At 43.4% G+C, this 20,781-nt stretch overlaps 1 protein-coding gene across 5 annotated transcripts in view; it reads left to right on the top strand.

Moving 5' to 3' along the window:
* dock3 (dedicator of cytokinesis 3) overlaps positions 1–20,781 on the top strand; it is a 366,678-nt gene that overhangs the window by 260,530 nt on the left and 85,367 nt on the right. For 3 of the 5 annotated variants that reach the window (XR_004414644.1, XM_033036842.1, XM_033036843.1), the window contains exons 26-32: positions 3,878–4,024; positions 5,351–5,449; positions 11,539–11,633; positions 15,017–15,092; positions 16,636–16,736; positions 17,045–17,103; positions 20,539–20,687. Coding sequence is in view for 4 of the 5 variants with exons in the window: in XM_033036842.1 (XP_032892733.1) it covers positions 3,878–4,024; positions 5,351–5,449; positions 11,539–11,633; positions 15,017–15,092; positions 16,636–16,736; positions 17,045–17,103; positions 20,539–20,687 (726 nt within the window). In the remaining variant the exon portion in view is untranslated. The remainder of the gene's footprint in view (positions 1–3,877; positions 4,025–5,350; positions 5,450–11,538; positions 11,634–15,016; positions 15,093–16,635; positions 16,737–17,044; positions 17,104–20,538; positions 20,688–20,781) is intronic. The other 2 variants (XM_033036845.1, XM_033036844.1) reach the window with 1 other exon arrangement.

Here is a 20,781-nt window from a genome sequence, read left to right as displayed (position 1 = left end):
AGCTGAGCCCCCGATCCAAAGAGATGTCCACCAAAACGGGCAATCCAATGGGCAGCAAAGGCACGGGCACACATCACAGCAGAGGTATCAGCCAGCGGAACAACTTCCGGCCACCGAGTGAAACGATCCACCATTGTAAGGAGATGCGTGACACTCCGGGACGGGGGCAGCGGACCCTCAAATATCCACATGAATGTGGTCGAACCGCCGGTGAGGTACAGTAAAGTCCTGGACAGGTGCATGGACGTGACGCTGCACCTTGGACGTCTAGCACGGAATACACGCCTGGGCCCAGTGACCGACCTGCTTGCGCGCCACAAGAACCGGGCCGCCACCAATGCAATTGTCGCCCAGTTGGAAAAGTGCGCCAACCTGTGGATAACATCGAACACCCAACGGTGCCAGGCGGCCGGGACGATGGGCTGCGGCTGACCAGTGGATATATTGTACAGGACCGTGGTACCAGCTGGACCAAACGGCACATCCTCCAACACCAGGCCAGAGATGAGCAGCTGAGCAGCCGCCAAGGCGGAATAGTCGATCCCCGGAGCGACATCCAGGACAGCACCGATGGCGGCCGAGACAATGCGTCAGCGACCCGGTTGCTTTTACCCTCGATGTGGCGGATGCTTGTCGTAAACTCTGAGGTGTACGCCAACTGATGCTGCAGCTGAGCAGACCAGGGATCCAACACCTTCGCAAACGCAAAGGTGAGAGGCTTATGATCAGTAAAGTTGGTAAAATCCCAGCCTTCCAGGAAATAACGAAAATGTCTCACCGCCAGGTATAATGCCAGGAGCTCCCGGTCAAAAGCTTTGTACTTCCGCTCCGCGGGCTTGACCTGCCGGTTGAAAAAAGCCAGAGGCTGCCATCACCCATCAATTAACTGCTCCAGCACGCCACCCACAGCAGAATCGGAGGCGTCCACCGTGAAGGCGGTCGGGGTGGTAGCCCGTGGATGGACCAGCATCGTCGCCCGTGCCAGCGCCTCCTTGGCACCATCGAAAGCGGCCACGGTTTCGGCATCCCACGAGATGTCCCGTTGCTTGCCGGCCAGGAACTGAAACAACGGCCGCATGATCCGAGCCGCAGCAGGCACGAACCGATGGTAAAAAGTCACCATACCCACGAACTCCTGGAGCCCTCACACCACGGACGGCCGCGGAAACCGGGATCGCACCATGCTGGGTAACGCGATGGCGCAGGAAGTCGATAGAACTGAGACCAAACCGACATTTGTCCAGGTTTACGGCAGCAACGAGAATATAGTCCAAATAAATGAATAGAAAGTCCAGGCCGCGACTCACCGTGTCCATCTGTCGCTGAAAAGCCTGGGCGGCGTTCTTCATGCCAAAGGGCACCCGAAGGAATTCGAAAAGCCCAAAGGGAGTGATAATGGCCGTCTTGGGCACGTCTTCCGGACACACAGGGATCTGATGATAGCTCCGCACCAGGTTAACCTTGGAGAAAAGTCTGCCAGTGTCTGTGCATAAATATTGTCCACAGAAGACACCAGGTCACTGCGTGGCGTAGCACATGCAGCTAGCGGAGTAAGGAGATCGGCTCCAAGGTCGCGGCATGAACGAGGCGTTGCCCTCGCACATCCACCAATAAGAATTGGGCCTGGAGAAAATCTGTGCCCAACAACGGCTGGGAGACGTCGGCCACCGTAAACGTACAGGTAAAATGGCAGGGGCCAAAGATGAGCAGGACTGTATGAACTGGACATATGGGGCTGCCATTAACTGCAGTCAGAGAAGGCGCCCGCTTGCCAGAACGAGTGTTGATCTCCGAAGGGGGAAAAACGCTAACCTCCGCACCTGTATCAACGAGGAACCGTCATCCCAAATGGCAGTCCCAAGCGGAGAAGCAGTGTTTCAGGTCGACTACTGGCGGCCGGCCCCGACATTTTCCGGATACGAGCAGGGCGGGTGGCATTGACGGGCTAAGGGACCCCAGCGCTGATGGTAGTAACACCACTTCCCCTTACCGGGGTCGCCCAGGACAGGCGGCGCAGTCGAACTCCCGGTGGACGCAGGGCCTGGTCTCTGGGCCTTCCAGGGCACCGCCGTCACCCGATTGATCGAGCCCACCGCTCTGCTGCTTGGACTGCCACAGTTCGTCCGCATGCTCCGCTAGCTGCAGGGGGTCAGCAAAATCCTCACCGGCGAGAAGCAGGCGGATGTCGGCCGGCATCTGTTCCAAGAAAGCGTGTTCGAAGAGAAGGCAGGGCAGAATACCGTCCATATGGATTGACAGCGACCTCGGGCTGTTGAGGTTGATCATTGGCTGCGTCCATAGTTTAAATCCAAAATGACCATTTTGAATCGTCGGGATCACCAATATGGCAGGCGAATAAGCAAGCCACGCGTGGTGAAACAAAGAAATCTTTATTGACAAAGTAAAGAGAACAGCACACACGTGAATGGGGGAAGGTTAATCCGGGGTTTATTATATATACCAGAGCACACCCCTAAACCCCGTGATGACTCCTTCCCGCCAAACCCAGTCACGTGATCCTGCCCCCGACTACTGAGGGTTCGCACAGTAAGTGGCGCCACAACATCATCATTGATTTGTTGGAGTCCCTCATCCATGAATGATTTCAATAGGAAAGGAGCATCCATGAAGGCATTGAGAACCATGAAGGCATTGAGAACCCAGCAATACCAGTAAGGAATTCACTAACTCCTTTTGACTGAGTCTGGCACTATGCACATACAAATTCGGCCCTGAGAAAACTCTCCAGTTGCTGTATTCAACAGTTAACAAGCAAGATGCTGCTTATATTTGTCATAGACTGGTTATGGGGCTGCCATTAACTGCAGTCAGAGAAGGCCCCAAGGTGTTCCTTGGGAAGTACCCTTGAACCATCTGCTTAATCATTGTTAATAATAGAGTTACATAGTGTAATTCATAATATTAAGGCTTCATTCACTGTTCCTTCAGAAACGAAGTAACCTTTTTAAGAACCTACATGACATCCACATTTGGTCTTGAATGCAATATTGGCATCTTCTAAAGCCAATAACCATTTCCACCATGAAAACCACAACCATTTAACACCCAGGTACTTCACTAACCAAAACATTTTTTGCCAGAGCATCTACCCTTAACATGCTTGGAATCGCTATTGATCAGGAACAGAATCAGCTACATCACAACCATAAGCATGATCAAGATACAGACTGGTATCTCTGCAGCATGTTGCTTGCCTCCTCATCCCTTAATGCATTTCTACAACATGCATACCACTAATCAATGCAGGAAATGATTCAATACTTAAGAATATTACCAGCATTGCAGCAATATTCAAGAAATGTAATTCTATTCAAGACAAAGGGACTCAGCTAATTGAAATCTTTGCAACTGATTCAATCTATTAATGCTAAAAGTGCAACATACTAGTGTTAATCAAATGTAACCGACCCAAAAAGTCACCCATCCTTTCACTCCAGAGATGCTGCCTGACCCGTTGAGTTACTCCAGCCCTTTGTGTCTATCTTTGGTAAAACCAACATCTGCAGTTCCTTTGTACACGTAACATTTTATTTTCTACTTTATGACAAGCAGCCTCGGATTGGTCTTAGATATGGAGTCTTTCCATTTTATACTTCGCAAAGAATCAAGCTCTATTTCAAGCTTAGCTATTTATCCTGTTGGCATTTTTGTACTGTTCATAACACAGTGAAATATCCTAAGGTTTCACAGGAGCATCAAACAAAGTATAATAAATGTAAAATCTTCTAATTAAGATGTCACATATTTTTAACAGACTTTATGTTAATAGACCAGCAAATTTGCTATAAACAAATATTTTATAATCTTTCCACATATATTTTTGGAACAATATTTATGTCATTATGCTATGCTCCAGGAACACTCAATATCAGAAGAGGTAGAAATGATGGTCGAGAGTCTCCTTGATGTCCTTCTTCAGACCTTGCTTGCTATTATGAATAAGTCCCAGATGGCGGAGGCGGTAAGAGGACAGCGCTGCCCACAGTGCACAGCAGAGATAACCGTTAGTAACTAACAATCCTTTTTATGAATACTCATGCATGGAATTCCCCTTCGTCCACACGTCTTCCCAAATCTTCATAGCGCATATGTCTTCTTCTGATGTATTCTCATCCATGTTTAGGTATGTTTAGATTTATTGCTTTCCAATCTTTAGATGTAAATTGTAATCTCTTCAGAATCTAATGGGTTAATTCACATCTTTCCATGGTTTTTAGCTTGCAATAGTATTAGATAGATAGATAGATAGATAGATAGATAGATAGATAGATAGATAGATAGATAGATAGATAGATAGATAGATAGATAGATAGATAGATAGATAAATACTTTATTAATCCCCTTATTCAGGGGAAATTCTGATGTCCAATATTATTCTGATATTAACTGATAATATAAATAATACTCCGTTTCAACTTGATATTCGATAGATTTTTACTGGAATCTTTATTTACCAAATTATCATTTACCCTTTACATTAATTGAGTGACAGGGTGGTGAATCTCATGTTAATGAGCCATGACTACGTGATTTGATCACAGTGCCTCTTCATTCAGAAAACTCGAAACATGAAACATTTATTTCTGTAATATGCAACAACATTACTAAAAATTGATTAGTTCTTACTAAGAATTGGATGGAATTGGCCATTAATTTTGTAATTGGTTTTCAGTTATTCCAGATGCCGAATGAGTTAATGATAGGTGAATAATTAATATAAAGTTGAGATTTTTATTTTAAATTGCAGGCTGACTGATTTCATAAAGGTCACAAAGCTAAATGTGGATTTGGGAAGCCACTCAATATTCAACCTTCCATAAAAATCCACAAGTCGCTTTTTGTTTACCTTTCTTAGCCTAGGGCTTCCGAACCATATGCAACACTCCAACTACTGCTTTGGCAACAATTGGTTCAGGACATATATTGAGTTTAATTTTACTCACCACTATTCTTGATGGCTTTGAACTGGAGATGTTTAACAAGATTAGGTAAAAATAAAGAAAGAAAGTGACAGACATTGAAATTGCAGAGAATGTAATAAATCTCTTTTTTTTTTGTCTTTTACTTCTCTCTGCTTCTATAGGTTATGAAGGGTAGGACTGGAGTCAATTAATAGGAAACATTAATGCTTTGTAGCGTAAAATGGCAACAGCTTTCCTGACCATGTTAGATGTTATCTGAGTATACAGTCGTATTACTTAGTTAAGATAAATGTGTGTACAACATATCCATTTCTGTTTATGCACCTTGTTATCCGGTTACTGTCATTTCAACCCACTTGAATGGGTGTACCATATGCTGAGGGTTGTACTTTATTCCGGTTCTCTAGGGTGAGTATGTCACCTGCCTACTGTCCTTGCTTCGACAAATGGGAGATAACCACTACCAACACTTACTGGATAATTTCCAGAGCAAGGAGGAACTCAAGGTAAAAATTACTACTTTGATAGTTCTTTGTGATGTAAAAATATTAATATTAAATATGGTTCTCTTTTACCCTGAAACTGGCAGAATGATAAGATTATATAAAACATATGTGTTGTTATCACATTTTACGATGTGATATTGTGTCCATTATTGGAGGGATCCAGCTGTTATTGAGAGCAAGCATTGAGATGACGAGATCCTTATATATGTCATATAATCAGAGACAAACAGAAAGCCAATGTCAGATTCATATATTCACAGGTTAGATGGGGAGATGGTTGGAGAAAATGTCATTGGCAACAGGCATAGCAACAGTTTGGCATTTCTCAGATGAAGCTTTCTATATCTTACCTGAAGAAGATACTTTGGGCATAGTCCTACTCCAGAACAACCAGGTGGAGAACAGAAGAGGCCAAAAGCTAGGATCCACTGGCAGAGGAAACCAAAAGTGTAGGATGGAAAGTCTCTGGCTTGTTGAACCTATTGGCCACATCAACCTGAATAAGGAGCAGTCAGAGGGGAACTAAAAATTGCCTGTTAATCACAGGGTTTTATCGCCTTCCGTAGAATGAGGAAGATCTTCAAGTATACACATTTACCCAGACTGTGTTGTGTTGCAGTTCATGGTTGCCCTAAACTAGTTGTCCACCAGATCATTCCAGGCACTGATGCCTAATATATGATGCATCTTTCAATTTGCAGCACACCACAATGAGAAATGGGAATTAATTCCTTCCTCTGGATTGGAACCTTTTCAAAGGCTCAGCAAGTTACATGCCCCTCTCATATGGCTCCCACTTGTCAACCAAGAGCTTTTCACCATATGAAAAGGCTAGCACTCTTTGAAATTCTAGATTCTGTGTGACCAATGGCAAAAGAGTCTTACAATCAGTTTCATACTTCCAGATAGCCCATGTGATTCATTTATCGAGGCAACCTGTTGAATCTGCTATATAACAAGGACAATGTCAAATGGATGATCATTCTGGAGGGACATAAAACATACCCTTTGTCCTTGATATTGTGGAGAGTGCAATTTATTTTGCAGCAACAAGGTCACGAGGAACAGAGTGGAGACTGCTATAGTCCTTAAAATATGATTCTACTGCCTGGACCACAGTACTCCCTAGTGAGGATTTCAAGCTTTGGTGCCACCTGTTGCATGCAGTGCACTATGGCAATCATAAAATACAACCCTTGTCAGCTACACAGCAGGAAGTGGAGAAAGAGGAAGAAAAGGACAGTATCAGGTGCCTACTAAGTGATGCTTCTCTGGATGATGTCAGCTTGCTCCTTGAGATTTATCTGAAGACTCTGCATACATCAAGAAGTGCCTGAGTACATCAACATTTTGCCATTGTTTAGACTTGGAATGATAATGTATCATTGTGCTCCAATTGTACAATTTGTATTGTGAAACCTTGAAAATAATCCATGTTGTTATCATTGGCCTTCATTCCCAGCAACATCCTGTGGATTATCATTTTTAAGGAAATTATGTAGATCAGGTAAATTGGGAAATGTGGCATATATTGCCTGGCGGTGCAGGCTCGAAGGGCCGAATGGCCTACTCCTGCACCTATTTTCTATGTTTCTATATTAGGCATGGGCACCTGGAATTAATTGCTGGATGAAAAGTTTAGAGTACGTGTGACCTGCAACTCAACAGGTGCGTGTAGTGGTTGCTCTTCCCCATAGAAATGTAATTACTCTCGAAGAGCCACTGTACTATATACAATACATGCAAAATAATGGAAACAAGGAATGCTCTTTGTCACTCAACATCGAGCACTCTATTGCATTAACCCTAAACTCCAACCTTTGCCAAATACTCACTGGCTGAACCATGTAACAATTGGATGGTAACAATGTCAAAACTTCTTCCCAAGAACAAGGCTTGACTACCCTGAACTGTCAGGGATGAACTCTGAGACAAAGTATCTTGAGTAGAAAAATATTTTCTTTTTACTCAATCAACATGTTGCAGCCACCCACTATAATAAACACCCATTTCCTCAAAAAAAATTGCTGCACCAGGAAGATAGCTCCTCCTACTCAGACTTTTGAAATGGGAAATAATTGCTGAGTTGTCAGGGATGCATACCACCCAAGAGAGACTATAAATAAAGAAAAAACCAAACGCCCAGAGTGATACCTTTCATTGTCTATCTCATTCTGGACCTTAATGCATCCTACACAAATCATGAAGAATCAAGTAAACAAATATGCAAAATAATTTACACATTCACATATACATTTTTTCACTCAAGTTGAAAACGATATAATTACTGACTAATTATGACTGTGTATTTTTAAGTGCCTGTTTTCCATGTCTCTTTATTCTGTGATGCATTTGTTTTGTTCACTCACATGGAGAGGACGAGGTCACAAATGGCCTTGAACGACAATCTCAAAAAGATCTGCCTTAGACCATGCCATCTCGGCATGAGTGGTAGGAGGATGGCCTTGGATGAGAGTCAACTACAGAGGCATGGTTGGAGAAAGAGTGGTGGGTGGCTGGAAATGCATTGCCAGGTGAAGGGGGGTGGAGTCAGATACAAGACTGGTGTTTAAGAGGCTTTTAGATAGGCACATCGAAGAGTATGGAATAGGGGGATATGGATCATGTACAGGCAGATGAGGCTAGTTTAACTAGGCATCATGTTGAACACAAACATTGTGTGCCAAAGGACCCATTCCTGTGCTGTATGTTCTATGTTGTACTGGTCATTGGATTTGTAGTGGCTAGGTAAAATCACCAGATTTATACAGGGCTCTCGCTTAACTTTTTTTCCCTGTTGCCAGCCGGGCAACCTTGGCAGCTTTTTAGGTTGCCAAATGACAGGTGGTCATTCAAGATGGCTTGCATGACGCGTGCGATAATGTGCTCGGATGAAGTGCGTAGTTTCCATTCGGAATTATGCTGCATAAAGCATTCACGGTCGGTGGGGGCGCTGCAAGCTGGCTGCCCTGTCAGCAGCGTGTCCGTTTTTTTCTACTTTTTTTGTTTTTTAGTATGTTTTAATGTATGTTTTTAATGTTTCTTTGTGTGTCTTGTGTGGGGGGTGGTGTGGGGGGGTAAGGGGAAACCGCTTTGGTCGCCTCCTACACGGAGAGGCGACTTTTTCCTTGTCGCCTCCCCGGTGGCCTAACATCGAGGATCGGTGCGGCCTTTCCCAGAGACGCGCCTGGGGCTTCAGCCGCGGGCTCAGCACGGACTCTCGGCGTGGAGCGGGCGAGCCCTCGCCGGAGGGGAGCGCTCCATTTCGCTGGCCCGCGGCAGCCTGAAGCTGCGGTCTGCAGAGCTCCAGCTGGCGCGGCGTCCGCAGCCTAAGATCCCTCGTTGGGGACCCGGGAGAAGAAGAAGCCACCACCAACCGGCCTGCGGCCTACTTCTACTGCGGGCGCGGCGGCAACTTACCATCGGGAGTGGGGTCCCTCGCCGGGGACCCCTGGAGGGGAGCTTCAACCGCCGACCCTGCGTTCTGCGGTGCTTCTGGCTCCGACGCGGAGGGAACTTTAAATCTTCGACCGCTGACCTGCGGCCTACACCAACCTGAAGCCGCGTGCTCCGGTGGGGGAGGCACTGTTTCAGGACTTACCTGGACTTTCACTCATCTGGATGCCCGCAGCGGCGGCTGCAGAGGGTTGAGGTCCCGACAACGGGGGGAAATGGGGGAACACTGGCCAAATTTTGTGCCTTCCACCACAGTGATGAATGCTCTGGTGGATGTTTGTGTTCATTTTTTTATTGTGTTTTTGTGTGTTCTTTTTCATTGTACCGCTGCTGGCAAATTAATTTCACTGTGTCAAGTGACGAATAAAACTGATTGTATTATTTCTGCTTCAAATAAAGTCACAAACTAAACATATTCACAACTAAACATATTCACAAATCAAGACATGATATATACCACAATGACATGCAGCAAAATTATACTCCAGTATCTCAACTCTTTTTACACATTGCAATTAATGCAAATTCTATTATTTCTTTCCACTTCCAAACAAAAATGTGGTTGGATTATTCAGCGTGTGATCAACTTGTGTCAATAAATCCTGGACCGTGATAACATTATACTTAACCATGCACACTACAGATTGATGCAAGCATGTTTTCTGTGAAGGACCGAAAATTATCATGACATGGCCATAGCATGGGTTGTTATTGCTATTGGTACAGAAACACTCTCGCTTCCCACATAATTTATCCACAACAATATATACAGGTTGCAAGGAATTTTCTAAAGGCATTTTATGATGATAGCTGTTAAAACTGACTATACCCATCTGACAGGTTAAACATTACACTAACTAACAAGAGATGGCCAAAGGACATAACTGCAGCAAATGTTCTTTTGGTAATATATTTAAAGGTGTCAAGACGCCACATTACCGGGCATTCAGATTAGATGTATGTGTTGTGAACAGCAATGAAGATACCCAGTTTGTTAGCACCAAATTTAAAAAAAATTGTTGATAAACGCTTTTTCCATCATACCCACTTCAGAATTAACGTTAAAATTGCAACTGAAATATCTCCTGACCAAATTTGTGATGTATAAGACTGACTGTAGAAGTAAAACCTGGATAAATCCAATGTATAGTTGTGAATGTTGCTCATTAAATAACTACAGTACTGATACTCCATATTAAGAGCATTGATTTGCCGTTAAAATGAATTCTGTAATAACGTGTCAACGGTAGCAGTGACCAGTCACGGAAGTCGCTATCAAAATATGGAGGGAACCGGGGGACAGGGGGACACAATTTCATGGCGGCCCCGCGCGCACACACACACACACAAATGCACACGCACGGCTTCGGAGGCTAAATCCAGCGCTAAATGCAGCTCAACTCTGCCTGTCTCGCCGGGTTAATCTACAGCCCTGCCTGGACTGGCGGGACACAAGCGCTGCTTCTCCGTGCTGGCCATATTTCCCATAAGTCCAGGCAGGGCTGTAGGTTAACCTGGCGGGACAGGCAGAGTTGAGCTGGGTTTAGCGCTGCTTCTCTGCGCTGGCTGTGGGCCTGGGGCACTGCTCCAGTCTGACTCCCGACGTCTCTGGCCACCCACGGGTGGGGACGGGACAGCGCCGGAGAGCTGGGATCGATCCTGGCCCCAGTGAATCAGAAGGGATGAAGGCAAACAATACAGCATCTTAAAGTTCATCATTACTAAATAGTCCAACTAGCAGCAGACAAACGAGAGATTAGAGGCCTTGCCTGAGAGCTTTAAGAGTAGAAATTCCAAGAAGGGCAGGAGGAAGAGGAGGAACTTGTCCACCATCAGTACTATTAACAATAGGTGCAGGTGAAAGAGCACCGTGGCAAACATGAAAGAAACCATTGAATAGTCACTGCTTGATGTGACATACCAAATCCCGTAGATTTCAGCATGCTCATTGACACACCACTGCAACAATCATATGTTTCTTACATGAAGCTAGGTTCACAGATGAATGATTTACCATTTTTCAAGAATCTCATCTTACCAGGAATTAACAGTACTTAAAGTGTAATATTGGTCCACAATGGTTTCCTTTGTAATGTCCGGTTGAATTCACTGCAGCCAATGACTGCCAATGATATTTGATGAAAGTTACCCTCAAATCTCTGATTAAATGCCATGCTGTGAGTTGGGGCATCTTGTCGGCCTCTCCACCGACACTTCTTCTTCCTTCTCCCCCGGAGTTGCGACATACTCCACCTTGGAAGTTGACGGCAACTCTGGGAGAGAAGGAAGAATAGGCTGCTTCAGAGTGGACAAATCGGAAGGAGGAGGAGGTGGCATTGGAGGGGAAAGTGGACAAAACAACGGCCAACAAATAGCAAAGGCAGCTGGGAAGAGGGGAGGGATCTCATGTGCATCCTGTTGGCGATGGCACGCTGAAGAAAGTATTGTAGGCCAGGGCCACAAAAAGTCCCGCCAATTGGACAGTGTGGGCAGCTGGGGCTGTAGGAGGCCTGGGAAGTGGTGTGAACCAAGATCCATCCACTACAACCCAAATCCTTCATAAAGAGGTCTGTTAAAACAAGGGTTTCCTATACTTTAAAAGCAACTTACCAATGTCTTCCTTTTTCTCTTAGGAATTCTTATTAAAAATATTTTGTGTGTTCCGCAATTTAATGAAGCTGAGTGTATATCCACGTGATTGGATGGTGATGAGACTACTAACAAGCAAGTAAGTTGCCCTTACCATTTCAGGAACACTCAGGTACTAGAATGACTATATTTTGATAGACTAAATTCTCATTGTGCCTTATTAGTGCTAAGATAAAGTATGGAGCGTTTTTTCCCCTTTCCCTAATCTTTTCTGCTGATCCCTCCTACCTTCCCATCCACGTACTCTCATGACATGTAGTCTTTGGCACAGGTGGAGCAGGAGATATTTGGCATGCCAGACGGGTGAATAGTTTTGGAGGCAGCGCACTGCTTCCACCATTTATGCTGGGCTTGTATGTACGGTCAACATATGGACAAGATTTTCAATACATCCCCATCCCAAATGCTCCTCCATTATCTGCAATCATTGGCCCGGGATTTTCACAGCTCAATGGGAATGTTAGACTGCTTGAAAGAGATTTTGAGAACTCCCTTAAAACGTCCGCCTGATAATTCCTCTGTTCAACTGATAATTTATTGCTGCAGTGAAGCTTAGATTAAAGTTTCTGTTTTGGGAATCTGATATTGGGCATATGGATGAAGTCAGGGTTGACTGAATATAATTAGGCCCTAGATGTATGTCATTCTCATCTAAATACCCTGGTGTTTTCTGGTGGAGAAACAGTGTTTCTTCACAGGTACTAATATTGGTAGACTTGAGGATGATTCAGCAATTCATGGACACTATGGAGCTCATGTTGATTGTGTGTTGTTGGATCATTAGTAGGGCATTGTCTACGAATAATATTTCTGTTGCAGCCATTGTCACTCTTCAAGCCACAGCTCGACAACTTGGACATGGATCATCTCACCAAACTACCCAGATAAAAATCTAAATAACCCTTTTGCAACCAGTGCCCATGCGAGCGTAAGCTGCACGAGATAGCCCGGCTGTTGGCGGTTGTGCAGTAAACAAGCAGTAGCAGAAGCTTTGGGGCCAGACAAGTGAAGATAACAGAGCAGACTTGACAGCAATCAGTCCAACAGTCATCTGTGCCTATCATGGTGACACCAAATACTGCAGATACTGAAATCTTGTGCAATAAATAAACTGCTGGAGGACTATGGGTCAAGCAGCATCTAAGGAGGGAAATAGAAGTGGACATCCTTGCTTGGACGATGACATATCCAACAGGAGTTAATGACTTGTCACCATAACCACCGCACAACCAGATTCGGATCTGATTAGAAATTGTTAACAATTCACATTGCTTATGCAAGATTTAGGTTCATGCTTACCCCAATGCAGATTGTCGATAATGTCTGACACTGGACACACATTCTAAGCTGATGTGGAATGGAATGGAATACTTTATTGTCACATTTGACAAGGCACAGTTAAATTATTTTCTTACATACCCAAGGTATAGCGAATCATTTCTGAGGAATTGCTATTTTGTCAATGAGTTCTTGCAATAAGGTAGTGAAGTAAGATGCCTTATGGCTATTAATTGAAAATAATTGCTAGCACTATTACAACTTCTCTATTTATTGGAACGACCTTGGCTCTGAATCTGTTAAAAGACTTCCTATATGCAAAATGCCCATTCAGAAAATCAAACACTATGTTCTAATGGAAAACTTCATTAAAAATGTTGCTTCTGCCAATAAAGTTTTTTGTTTATCATGCAATTGATGATTGTTGCCAAAAGTTGCCTTAACATAATCCAGATAGATAAACTGAGACACCATGTGAGCTAAGCACTGTTTAAATTAATGACTGTCATAACTTGTTAAGTCGATGCCTTGGCTATATTCTCAAATAGGCGAAAAGGATCCAAATGGCAGTTCATCACCACCTTTTAAAGGGTACCCAGGGAAATAAAATAAATTTGGTCTTTCTAATAATGGCTTCATCTACAAAGGAAAATAAGTAAAACCAGAAATGCTTCCAAGTCATTTTCTTCAACCAACATTTCTAAAACACATAATCTACTAAATTTTATATTGCTGATTGTGCAGCTTGGTGTATTCCAATCAGTTGTTGAATTTACAGATTACAACAATGACCTAACTTCTAAATAATAATTACTTGGTTGTAAATTGCTTTAAGACATTGCGAGCTTGTGAAGGTCACTGGAGAAATATGATTTCCTTTTTATGAGGACAGATGGTATGATGGAGTTGAACGATGAACTGTTGTTGATGAACAACAGCCTGACATATGTGTTCTCTCATTATTTAGATGGGGGAGTTTTCTGCCAACATGGGTAATTTCACATTTTGCAAAATAATTACCAACGCACTTAATCTATCTATATCCCTTTGTAGCCTCATTTTATCCTCTTCACAAACTTGCTATCCTATCGATCTTTGTTTCATCAGCAAATTTAGCAGTGTTACATTTGGTACCCTTCATATAAATGTTATAGTTGAGGCACCAGCACTAATCCCTGTGGTACACAATTTTTTATAACTTTCCTACCAGAAAATGGCCCATTTATGTCTATCTTTAGGCTTATTATTAGCCATCCACTTTTGTGAGCATGTCAATATATTACCTCCTACATCGTGAACTTTTATTTTCTGTGACGCTGCACCTTTTCAAACACCTTATGGTAGTCTGGGTACAGGACATCCACTGGTTATTCTTTATTGACAACACATGTCACTACCTCAAAGAACTGTAATAAATTGGTCAAACAGGATTTCTCTTCCCCAATGACCTTGTAATTTATCAATGTACCCTGCTTTGTTGGTTTTAAAAATAGCCTCCAATATTTTCCTTGCTGGTCTATAATGTTCTGGTTTATACCTTTTTGAGTACACAAATTACATATCCTTGAAATGGAAAATAGGAACTTTCTGCAAATCTTGAACAATTACCACTAATTCATGAACTATCCCACTGGATACCTCTTTTAAGACTTTAGGGTGAAGTTCATCAGTACTCAGGCACTTGTCTGAGTACTGAATTTCTAAGAAATTCAAAGATTTTCTTGAGTTCCATACCAATTTCCAATTTTAAGCTTTTTTGGGATGTTATTTGTACTGTAAAACCATCAGTTTTATGGTAATGACTGATGAAAGATCTTTGTTTAATTCACCTGACTACTCCTTGTCTTCCATTATTAATTTTCCTAATGTTATTTTCCTAATATTATTTTCTAAACCAATATTTTTATTTAATTTCAAGATTATTAATAATGAAGTGTAGTTAAAAGAATCTTTCTTTTATGCAAGACTTAGAATTTAAAATGATTTACTGCAAGTAGAGTTTAAGACAGACATAATTACAAAAGAATATATATTTGAAAATATATATGAAGGTGTGTAAAGAAATTGAAGGTTCCAGCCAATAAGTTATCGTTTGCAGTAACAGGATAGCGTTCACGTTGATGCTAATCAGGTTATTTTAATTCTAAATGACTGTGGATTTATATTTGGTCATTTATTTTACAGTATCATTGTTACCACTGTCCAATACCTGTCTCCAGCATTACACAAGAACTTCACAGAAACAGATTTTGATTTCAAGGTGGGTTTGTTGTCAATTTAAAACAAAAGATAAGAACAATATCTGAAGAGATTGCAAATGAATTAATCTTCAAAATGTTCAAGCATATTTTCTTCTGGAGTTTTATCTAGTTATAAGCTTATGTATTACTGTTTCCATGTAGACATGAGGACAATGTACAATTAAATTAATGCACTCACAGTTTGGGAGCTGGGACTGTAATAGTGATCAGTCAGGGTATCTTATGGGCCTGTCCCTCTTAGGCGATTTTTCAGGCGACAGCCGGTGACTGTCAAGTTGCCAGCAATCGCCTGAAAAAGTGTGGAACACACACACACACACAAACACATTGCTTCCTTCACCAGTCCCTTATGCAGGCGGCGGACAGGGCTAGCGGGGGGAGTGCTGCCTGAGTGAAATTCACACGGTGCAAAGCCAATGTGATACAGACACACACCGCGATGAACAGGAAGGTTGGCACTGTAATTAAGAAGCTAAAAAGCACAGTGTACTGTAAGTCCTTTAAAAGAGATGGGGAGAAGGGGGAGAGAGGGGGGAGAAGGAGTGGAGACAACTTTTAAGAAGCCAGAGATACACAGCTGTGAAGCTCAGCGGACATTAACATTACTAGTCGGTTATCCTTGGTTCTGAAAACTACTGCTTACGTTTTTTTTTCCCAATGAGCCAATGAAATTCACCGGTCAGCACCGGCTACAATCTACGAGAACCTAAGAGAACCTACGACCTCCTGGCAACCCACAAGGAACTCCTGGCGACCCACCTACGGCACGAGAATTCTCGCTACTCTCCATGGCGGCTTCATTCTAGTCGCGACCATAATGAGGCCGCGACTAATTCCCAGAATGCGGGAACTCCTCACGGCCATGAAGGCGACTCCCCAGCAACCACCCACGAACATGTGGCGACTGCATAGTCTCCTGCAGTCGCCTAAAAAGTTGCCTAAGTGTGACAGGCCCATTAGGCTAATAAAGGAGAAAACTGAACTAAGTTTTCTGTGCTCAGCCTTTGAACATTAGTGCTGAAAAAAAATTCCCAAGTAAACATCAAGTAATATACTGGTTATGATGCTCCTTATGATGAAGAATTCTGTCAGAATTGTGTTTATAATCTAGACTCAGGATGAAAATATAGTTTTAAAGCTACCATGCCTAGAAAAGTTCAGAAGAAAAATGGGGGAGGGATTAGAGAGCCCAGAATGACTGAATATTGGTACGTACCAAAAGATCAAAGTGCAGATGAGGAAGGTGAATCATTTTACCTATTTGTATGCTGAATTAATCTAAAATGCTCACTTTCACTTTACCAACTGAATGTACATCCTAAATTCTTCCTAGCATATGTCATAAATTGCTCTTTGTCTAGTTTAATCTAAGCTTTCTTGATGAAATGAAGTATGCTGAAGGGCCTGTATCCATGCTGTATCCCTCTGACTGACTTTATGTCTATCTTGTTATTAAATTAGTGGAGCATGCTGGCCTGATTCTACTTTGGAGATTTTAATTTTAATACTCTTATTGAAGTTTTCATTATGACGTTTTTGCAGGTGTGGAACTCATACTTCAGCTTAGCTGTTTTATTTATCAATCAGCCAAGCCTTCAACTAGAGAATGCCACTCCTGTCAAAAGGAAGAACATTCTGGATAGGTGAGATTTGTCAACTTTGTAGTCCTCCATCCAATACGGAAGAACAGTGTGGGTTTTGTGTGCTGCAAAATACCTTGCCTATTGCTAAGGACTATAAACACCTGTGTTGAGATTGCAAATTCATCTGGAAGGAGTGTGCATCGTATAATATGGACATGAGATGTACTGTGCCAAATATAAGCAAATTAACAACTTCCTTTACTATTCAATAACCAATCAATGAATGATTGATGGCCATCTTTTGGTATATATTACTATGTATTGTCAGTTTTGGCCTGATGTATTTTTCCATATTCTCTCTTCAATAGATATGGTGACATGAGAGTGATGATGGCTTACGAACTTTTCAGCATGTGGCAGAATCTAGGTATGTTCAATGTCAATTTAAAAACATGATCAGAAATTGATGCGGGAAATGCAACATTGGAGCTAAAATTCATGTGTTGTCATTCATTATTTGATAAATGTGGGAGACATTAGACAAGACAAGACAAGAGAGTTTATTGTCATGTGTTCTAGATAGAACAATGAAATTCTTGCTTGCTGCATCACAACAGAGTATTGTAAGCATAAATACAGAACAGTTCAGTGTGTCTATTTAGCATAGACCATATATAAATAATGTTACATAAATAAACAGATAAAGTCAATAGTCTGTTATAGTTCAGAGTTTGTTTGATGGCGAGTTTAATTGCCTGATGGCTGTGGGGAAGAAGCTGTTCCTGAACCTGGATGTACCAGATTTCAGGCTCCTGTACCTTCTATCTGATGGCAGCGGAGAGATGAGTGTGGCCAGGATGGTGTGGGTCCTTGATGATGTTGGCAGCCTTTTTGAGGCAGCGACTCATAAGCTTTCTACTTCCGTTTATGACTCAAAAACATTCTGCTCTTGCACTTCAGAATCAGCACAACCCACCAGCTATTGGCTCTAAACTGGATTTTTCTTGTTTTCTTCAGTCTTCTTGCTATACTCTATGAGATTGGTTTTATGGACTGTCCGTTCAATGAGTCCTGGAAACTTCACTGATTGAGGAGTCTACTGGAATGATGGAGTGCAGAGCAGCATTTGAAATACAAGCAAAGGAGACTGCAGCTAGTTTTTATTCAATGTGATCTCATCTGCATGTGCTAAAAGAGCAGACTTCGAGGATAGGCAACCTTCAGGACTTCCGTTTTCTAGGCCCCCATTCCCTATTCTTCACCATGGATGTCCAGTCACTCTACACCTCCATCCCCCACCAGGAGTGTCTCAAAGCCATCCGTTTCTTCCTCGACCGGAGAACCAGCCAATCCCCGTCTACTGATACTCTCCTCCGCCTAGCAGAGCTGGTCCTTACCCTTAATAACTTTTTGTTTGACTCCTCCCATTTCCTCCAAATACAAGGTGTAGTTATGGGCACGTGCATAGGCCCTAGCTATGCCTGACTCTTTATAGGGCACGTCGAACAATCCTTGTTCGAGACATACCGTGGCCCTATCCCCGAACTCTACCTCCACTACATCGACGACTGCATTGGTGCTACCTCCTGCACCCACACACAACTCACTGACTTTATCCATTTCACCACTAACTTCCATCCGGCACTCAAATACACCTGGACCATTTCCGACATTTCCCTACCATTTCTTGACCTTACTATCTCCATCGCAGGTAATAGATTACTGACCGACATCCACTATAAACCCACTGACTCCCATGGCTATCTGGACTACACTTCTTCCCACCCTGCTTCCTGTAAGGACTCCATCCCCTACGCCCAATTCCTCCGTCTACGCCACATCTGCACCCAGGATGAGGTGTTCCACACCAGGGCATCGGAGATGTTCTAATTCTTCATGGAACCGTGGTTCCCTCTTCTACCATAGATGAGGCTCTCACCAGGGTCTCTTCTATACCCCATGACTGCTCTCACTCCCCATCCCCCCCACTCGTAACAAGGGCAGTGTCCCTTGTCCTCACCTTCCACCCTACCAGCGGTCACATACAACAAATAATCCTTCGACATTTTCGCCACCTCCAACGTGATCCCACCACTTGCCACATCTTCCCACCCCCTCCCCTATCTGCTTTCCGCAGAGACCACTCCCTCCGTAACTCCCTGGTCAATTCGTCCCTTCCCACCCGAACCACATCCTCTCCAGGCACTTTCCCTTGCAACTGCAAGAAATGCTACACTTGTCGCTTTACCTCCCCCCTTGACTCCATCCAAGGACCCAAGCAGTCTTTCCAGGTGCGGCAGAGGTTCACCTGCACCTCCTCCAACCTCATCTATTGCATCCACTGCTCTAGATGTCAGTTGCTCTACATCGGTAAGACCAAGCGTAGGCTTGGCGATCGCTTCGCCGAACACCTCCGCTCGGTTTGCAATAACCAACCTGATCTCCCGGTCGCTCAGCACTTCAACTCCCCCTCCCATTCCGAATCCCCCCTTTCTGTCCTGGGCCTCTTCCATGGCCAGATTGAGGACCACCGTAAAGTGGAGGAGCAGCACCTCATATTTCGCTTTGGCAGTTTGCACCACGGGTATGAACATTGACTTCTCTAACCAGGTAGTCCTTACTTTCTCCTCCCATTCTCAGCTCTCGTCAGCCCTCCGGCTCCACCTCCACCTCTTCCTTTCTTTCTCTCCCCCCCCCCCCACCACCCTCACATCAGTCTGAAGAAGGGTTTCGACCCGAAACGTTGCCTATTTCCTTCGCTCCATAGATGGTGCCTCACCTGCTGAGTTTCTTCAGCATTTTTGTCTACCTTCGATTTTCCAGCATCTGCAGTTCCTTAAACTTTCCATCAATATTCTCATTTGCATCACTGAACATGTTCTTACATTGTACCATTGCTCCAATAACCTAATTTATTTTCTCCAAATCATATGTGTAGCGAGAGGGACATATGTTGTCCTGAGGACATGTTGGCTCTGTGGATTATGTGGAATGCCTTAATTTCTGACCTACTCTGGCTTCCTTCCTTGCATTTCATCCTGGAACATTGACCTTTTGGTCTCTTTCTGTGCTCGTACAGAACTCAAACCTTACATTTCCGTTACTGGCAAATTTCTCCCTGCTCTTCCCTTCTCTGACATCTCAGGTATATTAAGTCATAAGGTCGTAAGTGATAGGAGAAGAATTAGGCCATTCGGCCCATCAAGTCTACTCCGCCATTCAATCATGGCTGATCTATCTCTCTCTCCTAACACCATTCTCCTGCCTTCCCCCTACAATCCCTGACATCCATACTAATCAAGAATCTATCTATTTCTGCCTTTAAAATATCCAATTGACTTGGCCTCCACAGCCTTCTGTGGCAAAGAATTCCACAGATGCACCGCCCTCTGACTAAAGAACTTCCTCCTCATCTCCTTCCTGAAGGAATGTCCTTTAATTCTGAGGCTAAGATCTCTAGTCCGAGACTCTCCCACTAGTGGAAACATCCTTTCCACGTCCACTCTATCCAAGCCTTTCACTATTCGGTATGTTTCAATGAGATCCCCCCTCATTCTTCTAAACTCCAGCGAGTACAGGCCCAGTGCCGTCAAACGCGCATCATAAAAAGCGATATTCATTATGTTCATGGAAACCCCTACATTTTTTTACTACACCCCTTTCCTCCTTGCATCCTGTATGGATTTCATCCTATTCTCCCAATTTCTCTATCTCAATTGCATTTGTTGTAATAGTGTGAGATTTTGCACCAGTGCCTTTAAGATGTCTTTGTTTTTCCTTGAAAATGGCTTTTATCAACCATCGTTGATAGGGCTATCAACGTAATTACCACTAACCAAATTGTATATTAATTTTTTTAAAGGTGAAAATAAGATTCATTTTATCCCAGGAATGATTGGCCCCTTTTTGGGTGTGACACTAGTGCCACAGATTGAGGTTCGGAATGTAATGATCCCAATCTTCCATGACATGATGGACTGGGAACAGCGAAAGAATGGCAGCTTCAAGCAGGTAGGCTGTGTGAATATAAATGGCAGGATGGACCATTTAAATGATTATCGTTGTATTTCCATGGTATAGACTTTAACCTGTCAACTTGTTTCTG

Source organism: Amblyraja radiata, chromosome 18, assembly GCF_010909765.2.
Source record: "Amblyraja radiata isolate CabotCenter1 chromosome 18, sAmbRad1.1.pri, whole genome shotgun sequence".
Taxonomy (NCBI): Eukaryota; Metazoa; Chordata; class Chondrichthyes; order Rajiformes; family Rajidae; genus Amblyraja; species Amblyraja radiata.
The sequence above is the reverse complement of the archived record's forward strand: the minus strand, read 5'-3'. Positions and strand labels throughout refer to the sequence as shown.